At 57.7% G+C, this 13050-nt stretch overlaps 1 protein-coding gene and 1 pseudogene across 1 annotated transcript; one reads left to right on the top strand and one right to left on the bottom strand.

Annotated features, from left to right (window-relative positions):
* Positions 1-2053: 2053 nt before the first annotated feature.
* On the bottom strand, positions 2054-4920 carry LOC128122638 (uncharacterized; annotated as a pseudogene).
* A 59-nt stretch (positions 4921-4979) lies between these two features.
* Positions 4980-12382, top strand: Kremen2 (kringle containing transmembrane protein 2). The gene is made up of 13 exons (XM_052758267.1): positions 4980-5026; positions 6672-6736; positions 6843-6915; positions 8175-8264; positions 8385-8480; positions 8706-8900; positions 9806-9897; positions 9969-10093; positions 10276-10429; positions 10761-11093; positions 11173-11298; positions 11379-11457; positions 11691-12382. Exons 1-13 carry the CDS (start codon positions 4980-4982, stop codon positions 11899-11901), a joined length of 1686 nt encoding a protein of 561 aa, XP_052614227.1. The 3' UTR covers positions 11902-12382.
* Positions 12383-13050: the final 668 nt, after the last annotated feature.

Here is a 13050-nt window from a genome sequence, read left to right on the forward strand (position 1 = left end):
GGCAGCAGCTTCCACCCACCTCTGCCTCCAGGCACCTCCTTAACCACCTATCAATGCAGACGCCACAGTACCTGCCATGGAGCTCTCTCCCTGACTGTGTGCATGAGGTTGATTACCTGGTTTAAGGACCAGACGCTAGAGATGTATTTAAGGATGTCTCCAGGACCCGCTTAGGGTACCACAGGCTTTAGGCCTGTTCCCACTTGCTTCATCCTACAGCCTCTTGCTCTGGAAGGCCAAAAGAAGATGTCTAGTACTCTGGGGAGGCCAATCTTCCCTTCTCATTCTAATAGGCCCAGTGCAGCCTACCTCACCACAGCAGGGCCCCTGCCAAAAAGGAGGGTAGTAGAGGTTAGGCAGGCTCTCCTGACAGCCCTGGGCATTTGTACCCTGCCCAAAGTGGCCTCACTCCTCACTGCCCTCAGACCTGCCAGCCTGTCCTGTTCGGCACACATTGTTGCCTTAGAACAAATTGCCAGGAAAAAACTGCCAAAAACTCCTATTTATTATCTCATGCTGTGGTGAACCAGGACTCTGGGAGGGCTGGACAGTGTCCTCTGCCTAGGGTCACACAGCAGCAGTCAAGATGGCAGGCAGCCTCAGAATGGAGGCTCATCCTCTCCTGGGCAGCTTTGGGCAGACTCTTGAACAGTTCACAGACCAGATCAGGCTATCCAGGCTCGTCATCACCACTTTTTTTTTTTTTTTTTTTTTTGAGAATCAAGGTCTCAGACTGTATGTGCTTATAGTCCCAATACTCAGGCAGGGAGTCAAGGTAGGATCTCAAATCAAATTTCAGGCCAGCTGGGGCTACATAGCAGACCCTGTTGAAAAGTAGGCAGGGCCTTACTTTGTTACCCAGGCTGGCCTTGATGTCTTGGACTCAAGTGATCCTGCTGCCTCACCCTGCCAAGTTGGCTCAGCCCACCCACAGGCATGCACCACTGCTCCTGGCCCCCTCTCTTACTTAACGCAGAGACAATTTAGTTAATTAGAGGCTATAATGGATCTGCATCAGTCCCTCCACCCCATAGCACGACCTCATCAGAGAGCGAGGTGCACTCATGGTTGTATCTGTGCTCCAGAGGACTGGCTCATGAGCCTGTGGACCTCGGGGGACAGCAACCTTGGGGGCATTTTCACATTCTACCTGCCAACCTAACTAACCTGCCCTTACTAACGGGAAAAGCCCAGGAAAAACTGATCAAGTGGCCCTGGGGGTTCTCAGGAATCCAGATTCCAGTGGCTCTGGGTCTCAGGAGTCCAGATTCCAGTGGCTCTGGGTCTGGAAACGTGGGCAAGAGGGTAGGCTGCAGTGTCCTGACCCAGAAAGCTCACCAGCTTGGTGCTCAGCAGCCAGGGACCCAGACATGCCTCAGGAGGCCCTGATTCCTCTGATACCTGGGCTGAGCCGGGAAAGCTCAAGGGCTACAAGCAGTGAGGTTGCAGTGGCCCTTGCTGTGGTCCCAGGAAGGAGCCAGCCGGACCTGAGGCCTGAGAACTCTGCCTGGACAGTGACAGAGCTCTTGGGACTGGAAGGAGGTCAGGTGCAGCTTCCTTTTGCCTGCTGTGCCATTCAGTGGCCATTCTTGAGGGCCCCGGGCCTTTGCTTCTAGCCCGAGGCTCTGCTCTCTCTTGGGTCATGCATGGCATTGCACCCATGGGAACAGGCTACTGTTAAAGATGGAGTAACCAGAACCTCTGCTTCTTCAGAGTGGCTTTGGGGAAAGAAAGCTTTGCTGCCCTAAGCCAGAGGAGAGAGACCCTTCTTCTAGACCCTCCCTCGTGTCCTGGGGGACAAGGACCAACCCCTCCCCCCACAAGAGTCACTGCCCTTCTCATGCAGTCAATCCTCCATCCATGTTAATGGTTTTCCAAATACTTGCAGGGTGCTTGACGGATACTACAACCTCCTCTGAAGCAAGGGGGGGGGGTGTCTCCTCTTCATACCCAAAGCTGAGGACCAGTCCTGGTGCCATTAGGGCCTTCAGGGGACACTGAGGAAGGCAGCTGAGGGCCATGGTGCTCTGAAGAAAGGATTCCCAGCTGGCCCTCATCCGGCCTGTGGTTGAAGACAAACTGCAGGTTCTTCCAAGTCTGAGGGCACCTCCAGCCCCCACAGCAAAGGCTCCATCTGGACTTCCAGGCCTGGGTACAGAGAGAGTCATGAGGAGGGGGAGCAGGTTCTAAGGAGATGGCTGTGGGCAGAGGCATGGAGTCAGGAGAAGGAAGGTACCTCTTTGAGACAGTGAAAGGCCAGAGCCAGGAGAGCCAGGAGGGCCAGGACTCCAGCAGCGATTGGCACCCCTATGGGCATTTGTAACCCCCAGCTGATGCTATAATTTTCCTGAGGAGAGAGGAGACAGAGTTAGGGGTCTGTTGAGGAAAGAGGAGACAGAGTCGGGAGTCTGGGACAGCAGGAGGAGAGGCTGGACAGACAGAGTCAGGAGTCTGGGGCAACAGGAGGAGAGGCTGGACAGACAGAATGGGGGTCTGGGGCAGCAGGAGGGGAGGCTGGACAGACAGAATGGGGGTCTGGGGCAGCAGGAGGAGAGGCTGGACAGACAGAATTGGGGGTCTGTGGCAGCAGGAGGGGAGGCTGGACAGACAGATGGGGGTCTGGGGCAGCAGGAGGGGAGGCTGGACAGACAGAATGGGGGTCTGGGGCAGCAGGAGGGGAGGCTGGACAGGCAGAATTGGGGGTCTGGGGCAGCAGGAGGGGAGGCTGGACAGGCAGAATTGGGGGTCTGGGGCAGCAGGAGGGGAGGCTGGACAGACAGAATGGGAGTCTGAGTAAGCAGGAGGGGAGGCTGGACAGATAGAATTGGGGGCCTGGGGCAGCAGGAGGGGAGGCTGGACAGACAGAATTGGGGGTCTGGGGCAGCAGGAGGGGAGGCTGGACAGACAGAATGGGAGTCTGAGTAAGCAGGAGGGGAGGCTGGACAGACAGAGTCGGGAGTCTGGGGCAGCAGGAGGGGAGGATGGACAGGCAGAGTTGGGGGTCTGGGGCAGCAGGAGGGGAGGCTGGACAGACAGAATAGGAATCTGGGGAAGCAGGAGGGGAGGCTGGACAGAGAGAGTCGGGAGTCTGGGGCAGCAGGAGGGGAGGCTGGACAGACAGAATGGGGGTCTGGGGCAGCAGGAGGGGAGGTTGGACAGACAGAATAGGAGTCTGGGGAAGCAGGAGGGGAGGCTGGACAGACAAAATGGGGGTCTGGGGCAGCAGGAGGGGAGGCTGAACAGACAGAGTCGGGGGTCTGGGGCAGCAGGAGGGGAGGCTGGACAGATAGAATTGGGGGCCTGGGGCAGCAGGAGGGGAGGCTGGACAGACAGAATTGGGGGTCTGGGGCAGCAGGAGGGGAGGCTGGACAGACAGAATGGGAGTCTGAGTAAGCAGGAGGGGAGGCTGGACAGACAGAGTCGGGAGTCTGGGGCAGCAGGAGGGGAGGATGGACAGGCAGAGTTGGGGGTCTGGGGCAGCAGGAGGGGAGGCTGGACAGACAGAATAGGAATCTGGGGAAGCAGGAGGGGAGGCTGGACAGAGAGAGTCGGGAGTCTGGGGCAGCAGGAGGGGAGGCTGGACAGACAGAATAGGAATCTGGGGCAGCAGGAGGGGAGGCTGGACAGACAGAATGGGGGTCTGGGGCAGCAGGAGGGGAGGCTGGACAGACAGAGTCGGGGGTCTGGGGCAGCAGGAGGGGAGGCTGGACAGATAGAATTGGGGGTCTAGGGCAGCAGGAGGGGAGGCTGGACAGACAGAATTGGGGGTCTGGGGCAGCAGAAGGGGAGGCTGGACAGGCAGAATTGGGGGTCTTGGGCAGCAGGAGGGGAGAGTGGACAGACAGAATTGGGGGTCTGGGGCAGCAGGAGGGGAGGCTGGACAGACAGAATGGGGGTCTGGGGCAGCAGGAGGGGAGGCTGGACAGACAGAATGGGGGTCTGGGGCAGCAGGAGGGGAGGCTGGAGAGACAGAATGGGGGTCTGGGGCAGCAGGAGGGGAGGCTGGACAGACAGAATTGGGGGTCTGGGGCAGCAGGAGGGGAGGCTGGACAGACAGTCGGGGGTCTGGGGCAGCAGGAGGGGAGGCTGGACAGACAGTCGGGGGTCTGGGGCAGCAGGAGGGGAGGCTGGACAGGTGCAGTTCTCACCTTTCTGCTCCAAACCAGCGGACTCTGAAACCAAGTCATGGGTGGTTCCTTACCAATCACTGTGGGCCTCCAGGCTCTCAGTCTTCTTCCCAGAGGTTCCCAACACCCCTGACACCCCCTCAAGTCAGTTACTTTAGCATCAAGCACCGCCAGGCTAGCTTGATTGCAAATGACCAAACAGGGCCTTTCTGTTTAGCCAGCTCATCTTTCGAAAGTGAAACCCCTTCTTCCCAGGCCTCCTGTGAGGGAGGCGCACTGAAGGACCAGCCTAACCCATAGCCCCAGCTCAGTAGCCGCCCTTCCTGAAGTCCATCCTGAAGAAGTTCATGGGCGGAGCAGATTAAACTGACTCCACCTCTCAGTATCGCCAACCTAGTCCACAAAGGCAATTTCCAATAAATCATAAGCCGTCTGAAGAAAGAGTTCTCCAGCACCCCCTGGAGGCTGGTGGCAGGTGTAACTAGGAAAGGTTGCTACCCTCTGTTCCTCCCAAAGAGCCAACTTGCTGCAGGACTGCTGGACACCCATTTCTCCAGTTGTGGCCATTTGGTGGCATCCCAGTAGGGAAACTGAGGCCAAGGGAGCTCAAGTAATTAGTCAAATCTCATAGTAGATGGATAAAGTCAAGTGGGTGTTCCACCTCTGAGTGTCTCCCAGTCCTTCACAGGCTGTGACCAGAGCACTTAGGACAAGCCAGCAGCAGCAGCAGCAACAGCAGCAGCTCATGGAGGCGAGTGTGGTCTGGAGTGTTGGTCCTCTGAAGTGATGACATACGCTCCCAATACAGAGGCACGTGCTGTGCCCTGCCCTCTCACAGTTGGCCTGGCGGTGATGCAGACACAGGAGCTAGACCCAGCAAACTGTGACAGGAGATCACGGTAGGCTTTTGAGATCCAAAACAACAAACAGCACCCACACAAGGTCTCACTTATGACCTGGGACCAAGTGAAGGAAGATGCAAGGGAGGTGCGATTCAGTGAGTGGAAGGTGCAGTGAAAAAGACCAGAGCAACCTCTGGGGTGGGGGTGAGGTAGTGAGGGGAAGTCTGAATGCAGGTATGCACACAGAAAGAGAGCTTGGAGTGGTCCCTTTACAGGCAGTATCACTGCTGAGAGACCAGGATGTCATATTGGAAATTTTGGGGTTCCCTTTGCTCTGAGTCCACACTAGGGTCTACCCTCACTCAGACTACCAAGAAGAAATAAAATGGGCTCAAATGCACCCTGGGAAACTTCCTGGATAATGCCACCCAATGTCGCCACCATATCACCTTTTTTTTTTTTAAACTGGATGGGACAAACTTGGTATCATGTACTTCAAAGAAAAGAAGAGCGAGGGCCACCCACCCTCATGCCCAAGTTCCCTCTCTCTCTCTCTGATGTAGTTCTGCTTGCATGTATCCCTGCAGGCCAGAAGAGGGCACCAGATCTCATTACAGATGGTTGTGAGCCACCATGTGGTTGCATGGGAATTGAACTCAGGACCTCTTGTAGAGTAGCCTGTGCTCTTAACCTCTGAGCCATCTCTCCAGCCCCCGTGCCCAAGTTTTCTGTTCTTTTTTCTCTCTATTGTCCCTACATGACAGGTTTGTGTAAAAATCTATTCATGGAAGTAACAGGCCAAGATACACTGTATGTCCCAGGGTCAGGGGTCTTAGGCACTGTGACTCTGGACTAACTCCTTCCATACTTTAGTTTCCCCATCTGGGGAGACCGCTGTGGATAGCAGCTCTCATTGGAGGTGTGGGGAAGGCAATGGGACTTATGGTCAAGGAAAAAGAGAACTGGCAGGCAGGCATGGTGGCCCAGGCTTTTAATCCCAGCACTCGGGAGGCAGAGGCAGGAGGAATCTATGAGTTCCAGCCCAATCTGGTCTATTATGACAAGTTCCAGTCCAACCAGGGCAACAAGTGAGACTCTGTTTAAAAAGTCCACTGAGAGAGATATCTGGTGTCTCTGTAACTACCTAGGCCTGTGGAGTCAGAGAACTCCAAAGTTGTGGGATAGGGACACCGGTGTCATGCCCGGCACCTAGATCATACTCTGCTTAAAATCGGGTTCCAAGACTAAATAACTAGTGAGCTCACAGTTGCCAAGGGCCTCTGAGCCCCAGTTCGTGGATCTGCAGAATGGGGAGGTGCAAATGTCCCCCTAGGGCCTTGGGAATGCTGACAGGCTGCTGCCTGCACAGTGTGGAATGCTGGGGAAGTATGATGAGGGGTGCAGGGCATGAGGTCTTTCTGATTTCTTAATGGTTCCTCAAGCCACCCCAGACTGAAACTTTGGCAAGGATGCTTCCCACTCACTCCCATCTCAGTGTCCCCAGCTTGGTACTGAGCACCACCTCCCTCTCTTGCCCCTTTGCAGGGGACTGGGCAGATCCACTCCAAACTGTGGAGGGCTGTTTTAGGGCCCATGGTTCTGCCAGGGAGGAGCCGTTCCTCAGCTAACTCTGCCATGATTCCTGCTCTGTATACTGAGGTCTGGATCCCCCATTCCTGTTCATTCACTTCTTCCTCCACAGGACTGACCCTCACGGAAAATGTGAGGGGTCCGACTACAGCGCCCCCAGCTTCTTCTGGCCCTCAGGTGGGAAGGGAAGGAAAACCCAGGGCAGACAGGTCGGCTTGGGGCTTCTAGCCCAGAGCGCAGCTTGGCCACTGAGAGAGGTGCCAAAGGAGGCACCCCTCACCAGCCTACAACCTCCGCAAGCCCATCTCCTTGGAATACCGCATCCTTACCCCACCCCCTTCACCCCTTGGCGAGTTGTAGTGGCCCCAAGAACCCTCGCATGACGGGCCAACTGCACACAACTGCAAGATTCCCACAGCTAATTATTGATCTCCACCACGCACGCTTCGGCCTCTCAGAATCCTCCCAATGAATCTTGCTTTTCCATCTGCTTCAGGATGCAAGTTAGGTTGGGGAAAGCCCAGGATTGTCAGAGCTGGGCCAGGGCAGCCTGGGCCCAAGGCATACACATACGGGCTAATAAAGGGTGGGCAGGCTGGTCTGATGGGCAAGGGGTTTGAACAGGGTAGGGCTGCATAAGGTCTCCCCCATCTCCCTCCCTGGGTTCCCGCCCCCGCCCTCCCACGCACCTGCGCTGGCCTCCCCCCAAGCCCCGGGGCAGCACTGGGAGATCAGAGGACTCGGAGGAGTTGGGCTCAGGGGGATGGGGCGGGGAATTTCCCCCCACGCCTGCCTGGGCCTGCTCCCCTCCCCCTCCCCTGCCAGGTGGGGGGCACCGCTGGGGGAATTCCACCGCAGGCAAGGCTCCGGAGAGCCTGGGCTGGGGTCCTAGGGAGTGAAAGAAATGGAAGCGGGAGAGGGGGCGGGCTGGAACAGGGGACACAGCTGCCTTCCTCCCCAGACACCAGCTGCCCCTGCCTGTCGCGGGCTGAGCGTCCACGATTCCTGCCTGTCTCCCGCGATCAGGGGCAGGGAGTGGCGCTTCCTTATTCAAGCCAGCGGCGGCGGGAGCTGGGGAGAGAGTAGCGTGAGGACTCGGGGAAGATGTGCGTGTGAGCGTCTTACAATGAATGAGTGGATTGAACGGGAGTGCCCGCGTGCACTTGAATCAGAGTGCCTGTGTCCATTTGACTCGGTGCAGCCGCGGGAGGGAGTCCTGTAACTCTCCTTTTAGGGTCCTCTAGAGGTCTGCTAAGCTGTCTGGCCTGTCCCCCTCCATACCCTCCCAATAGAACCCACGCTGACCCTGGGGAAAAAAAAGAAAAAGGGGTGGGGAGGCACGTGTTGGGACGCTGGGGGTCCCGGGGGACAGGCGTGGGAGGCGTCTGGACCTGCTGTCTGCGCTCCAATCGCGGGCGGGGCTTCTAGTCTTGGGGGGGGGGTTGTGGGACAAGAGGGGAGGGACCTGTAGGGACACAAACGGGGCAGGAGGCAGTGCTTTAGAGATCTGGGAGAGGGAGACTCAGGGTGCCAGGCACAGTTCGATGGGGTGGGTGTGGGGGCCCAGGCACGACCCAGAGCTACAAAGCCGATCCTGAGCTCATCCTCTGGCCAGATACTTCCCCGAGAGACCCCTGAGGAGCGACAGCCGGGCAGAGACCCCGGGAAGATATTTCCTGGTCCCGGACCGGCAGCGCAGACCAAAGTAAGACCAGGACAGACGATCAGAGGACAACGCCCCTCTCAGGTCACCTGGGAGACCCTAGAGCGTCCCCGGGGGGCGTCCCAGGCCGTGTTCTGGCCCAGGCAACATTTCTTTGGTTAGGGAAGATGAGGACTCCGGTTCTGCAATGCCTCCTCTTCCTCTTCCCAATGCTGCTGCCGCCGCGCGGGGCCTCAGCAGGGAGCCTGCACAGTCCAGGTAAGTTTAGGCACAGCGGCCATGCCAAAGTCGCTGCTAGCTCCTGGGCTTCTGCGCCCAGAGCTGGGGCCCCCAAACTGGGGAGGTCGGGGAGCAGGTGGATGGAGCAGCTGAGCAGCCCGAAGGCCCCCTCGGGGGTGGGAACTGGGGAGTCCTGGCTGGGGCCAGGCAGGAGTTGGGTGTCGAGAAGTGAGGAGGCCCAGTGAGCGTCCAGACTGCTCCAAGATGCCACGGTTGCCGGGCAGGCCTGTCCGAATGCTTCCAGGTGAATGGCGCTGATTACCGCGGCCACCAGAACTACACGGGCCCGCGCGGGGCCGGACGCCCTTGTCTTTTCTGGGACCAGACGCAGCAGCACAGCTACAGCAGCGCCAGCGATCCTCAGGGCCGCTGGGGGCTGGGCGCACACAACTTCTGCAGGTGAGGAGCCAGGTGGAGTTGTCAGTAAGGCTGGACCAGTGGTGGCAGGAGGCGGGCCAGAGGGGAGGTCTGCTTGGCCTGGTACAGTACCCTCAGGAAGACTTAGGGGCGGGGCCTATCTCATACTAGGTTCACCAGGTTCCCGAAAACTTGGATTTAAAGGTATATCAGACTTAGGTGATAGTTTTCTGCAAGGCCTCCAGTTGGGGCCAGGACAAAAGGCTTACACCTTCAAGGGGCCCTTGGATGCCAGATCTGGTTGGACTTGAACCCTGGAATGATTGGACTGGCTCTTGTAGTATTTACTTGAGCAGCATCTACACCCCGTCATGTGAGGAGTTCAAAGTCACAGCTTTCTTCTGGAGCATCAGTCAGGGGCTGAAAGGGGGCCACTTTCTGCCCAAGCACAAAGCCGAGGGCTTACCACTTGGACTTTTTTGACTTTTTTTTTAAGATTTATTTATTTATTATGTATACAGTGTTCTGCCTGCATGTCAGATCTCATTATAGATGGTTGTGGGCCACCATGTGGTTGCTGGGAAATGGTTGTGGGCCACCATGTGGTTGCCGGGAATTGAACTCAGGACCTCTGGAAGAGCAGCCAGTGCTCTTAACCGCTGAGCCATCTCTCCAGCCCCTTTTTTGACATTTTATGCAAGAGAGTAGAGAAGACCCATTGAAAAGTCAGAAGTTCTCCCATGAGGTCAAAGTCAAACACCTAAAAACAACTCTCCAGGCTCTTATGGTGACTTCCCCTGTCCCCTCGGGAGGTCAAAGTCTAGGAGCAGGTGGAGAAAACTAGAATGTGTCCTAATAGAGAGGAGCATGGCCTCTAACAAAGACAGAAACGTGGTGGCCACACTGAGCAGGGTGGTGGGCTCCTCACTGCCTCCCTCTGACCACAGGAACCCAGATGGTGATGTGCAGCCATGGTGCTACGTGCCAGAGACAGAAGAGGGCATCTACTGGCGCTATTGTGATATCCCCACATGTCACAGTAAGTGAACTCAAGAGCCTAGCCAGGGGGCCACTTTCAGAGGTGGGATTCTGACTTTGCTTCCTCCACAGTGCCCGGGTACCTGGGATGCTTCGTGGATTCTGGGGCACCCCCCGCCCTCAGTGGTCCCAGTGGTACCTCCACAAAGCTCACAGTCCAGGTGTGCCTTCGATTCTGCCGCATGAAGGGCTACCAGGTACTGTCTTTGGGCCCAGACCAGTGACCCTTGACCTTGACCTCAGGACCCTACCCAGCTCCCAACACTAATGCCAAAACTTGACACTAACTTCTGAACCTCATCAATCCCTACCTACCATCCCACTACTCCACCCATATCCACCATCCCTGACTTTGGGGTCACCCAGTCTGTGCTCCCAGCTGGCTGGCGTGGAGGCTGGTTATGCCTGCTTCTGTGGCTCTGAGAGCGACCTGGCCCGGGGACGTCCAGCCCCTGCCACCGACTGTGACCAGATCTGTTTCGGCCACCCAGGCCAGCTGTGTGGAGGCGATGGGCGACTGGGCATCTATGAAGGTGAGATGTGGACCAGAATGAAGAGTGGAGTCTCAATGAGATCTGATGTGCCATTCTCTAGTAGGAGTGGAATCGGGGAAGCCTGATGTTGGAGTGGGACAAGATAGGGAGACTAGGATTGAAGGCAGGATCTGTAATGGGCAAGAAGCCCGCACTTGATAAGGGATTGGTCCGAAGGCGGAGCTTATTTAAAGAAACTTGTCGGTGCCAGGTGCCTACTGGGGCGGGAATGAGGCCTAGCTGGAAAGGAGAATCTTTCCACCGGGATCTCTGCGCTGGAAAGAAAGAGCCCGGATGGCCTCAGGTTCTTGACCACCTGCCCCGCCCACAGTGTCCGTGGGCTCATGCCAGGGAAACTGGACGGCACCTCAGGGTGTCATCTACTCTCCGGATTTTCCGGATGAGTATGGGCCAGACCGGAACTGCAGCTGGGTACTGGGCCAAATGGGCGCTGTGCTAGAGCTCACCTTCCGCCTCTTCGAATTGGCCGACTCACGAGACCGGCTGGAGCTACGCGACGTCTCATCGGGCAACCTTCTCCGCGCCTTCGACGGTGCCCACCCGCCGCCGCCTGGGCCTCTGCGCCTGCGCACTGCTGCACTACTGCTCACCTTCCGCAGCGACGCACGAGGCCATGCTCAAGGCTTCGCACTCACCTACCGGGGTGAGCAGGGAGCCGGCCCTCCTGTCCCCGCCTGCACAACCCTACTCCATGCCGCCTCACCTCATACCTCTCTCCTCAGGACTGCAGGACACGGTCGAGGACAGCGCATCTCCTAAGGATTCGGCCGAAACTCCTGCAGGGGACCCCGATGGTGCTGACGTGAGCTGCAGCCCCAAGCCCGGAGCTGCACAGGCTTCCATAGGGGGTGAGGCTGACTTGCAAGGTGGGAGCTAATCAGGGAGCGGCCCTCGGAGGCCCGTCCTCACCGCACCCTTGTGCCCGCAGCCCGAGTCTTCTCCACCGTGACCGCCATCTCTGTGCTGCTGCTGTTGCTCCTGTCGCTGCTGCGTGTGCTGCGTCGACGGTGCGGACGCTGGGGCAGGGCCTGAGGGCAGAACCCGCACTGGGCGCCTGATGCCTCGTGCTTCGGGTGTGGGGGCTCCGGTGGGGAGCTAGGACGGGGGGGACAAAGCTAGGAAGGTCCTGGGTTCTTGAGGGGGCGAGGCCGTGGGAGAATTACGCAAGGGTTCGCAGACAGAGCAGGATGTTGGAGGCAAGACTGGGTATGGGTCCAGCTGATGTCTGCTCCCTCTCTAGGAGCTGTCTGCTGGCTCCAGGAAAAGGGTCTCTGGCCTTGGGACCTTCCCGGGGCCCCGGGAGAAGCTGGGCTGTGTGGTACCGCCGACCCCGAGGGGTGGCCCTGCCCTGTCCCCCAGGGGACTCTCAGGCTGAGGGTCCTGCCGCGGGCTACCGGCCCCTGAGTGCTTCCAGCCAGAGCTCCTTGCGCTCTCTCATCTCTGCTCTCTGACCCCAGATGCCGGGGGTCCGTCACAACTTCTGCCGGCGAGATGGACACCCGAGATATTATGCAGCACCCTACCTCTTCCTTGTGCCCCTTTAAAGGCAGCTCGGTCTCTGGTCATCTTAGGGAGACCAGAAAATCGGACAGGAAGCATCCAGTGCTATTTGGAAACTTGGTCTGACCCTTGGGGTCCAAATGGTTGAAGCCAAAGGGCAAAAGGAATCCAACACCCTAATCCTTGGACCTTGATGTGAGGGGTGGTGTCTGGTTTCAGGGTTCTTTGCGCCTCTTTTGGGGGTGGTCCTGGACTGCTGCCCTCAGTGAAAGGTTATGGGTCAACAAAAGTGATCTAAAGACTGACCATAGACTTAAAATAAAGGGCCTATTTTGGTAAAGGCGTCAGCAAGTTCTTTGTGTGAGGGAGGAGCTATGTTAATAAGGGTGTTGTTGGGCAGGTGAGATGCTGGGCGTTTCACACGGTGAGCTTTCTTGTGAGAGAGGAAGTGGAAGCTGGTTGTGGGTAGTTTAATGCGGAAGAAATTTCTTTCTGGTACCTGCAAGAGTAGAAAACCGACCTTTTTCCCCTGGCCTCCTGCCTTTGCCCGTTCCTTGCCTGTACTGGGCCCGGCCGAGGGTGTGCCTTGTGAGCGATATTAGGGAGCGATTTGGGTGGAACCCAAGCTCGAAGAAGCCTGGCCGGAAGGGCTGGGTCTCGCCAAGGGCTCTAGGTGCGTCACACATCTTAGACGCTTGGGTACCCGGCCAATGGAGGTATACCTTCAAAGTGGGTGCGCGCCAGCATTGCGCCGGACTCATCTGAAGGGGCCTTAGCCAGCAGCACCTTGGACAGAGTCTGACTGTGAGCTTAGGCCTGGGTAGCCAGGCTGTGTACCCGAGGTGGGTATCCAAACATGCGGCAACCTGGAGGTCACTAAGAAAGCTGGGGTATGAAATGTTGGTAGACGCCAGGTGCCAGGCCACTCCAGTAGAGGAGCCCAACCCAGAACATCGCGTCCCAAGCCAACAGGCACCCCATGCAAAGAAGGCTGGAACCGCATATGTTAAAAAGAGAAGGCCTGGGCGGTCTCGGGGCGGAGCATCCCCGCCCGCAGCGCCCATTGGTCCTTGCAACGCGAACGTCAGGAATCCAGCGCG

The sequence above is a fragment of the Peromyscus californicus genome, unplaced genomic scaffold (genome assembly GCF_007827085.1).
Source record: "Peromyscus californicus insignis strain IS unplaced genomic scaffold, ASM782708v3 Scaffold_3__1_contigs__length_106647218, whole genome shotgun sequence".
NCBI lineage: Eukaryota > Metazoa > Chordata > Mammalia > Rodentia > Cricetidae > Peromyscus > Peromyscus californicus.

Excerpts from the sequence above, each read along its gene's own strand:
- Kremen2 (XM_052758267.1), top strand. The coding sequence starts at position 4,980 with ATGCAGACACAGGAGCTAGACCCAGCAAACTGTGACAGGAGATCACG. Across the intron at positions 8,481-8,705 it reads AGGGAGCCTGCACAGTCCAG|ATGCCACGGTTGCCGGGCAG; the intron begins GTAAGTTTAGGC and ends GACTGCTCCAAG. Across the intron at positions 11,094-11,172 it reads CTTCGCACTCACCTACCGGG|GACTGCAGGACACGGTCGAG; the intron begins GTGAGCAGGGAG and ends CTCTCTCCTCAG.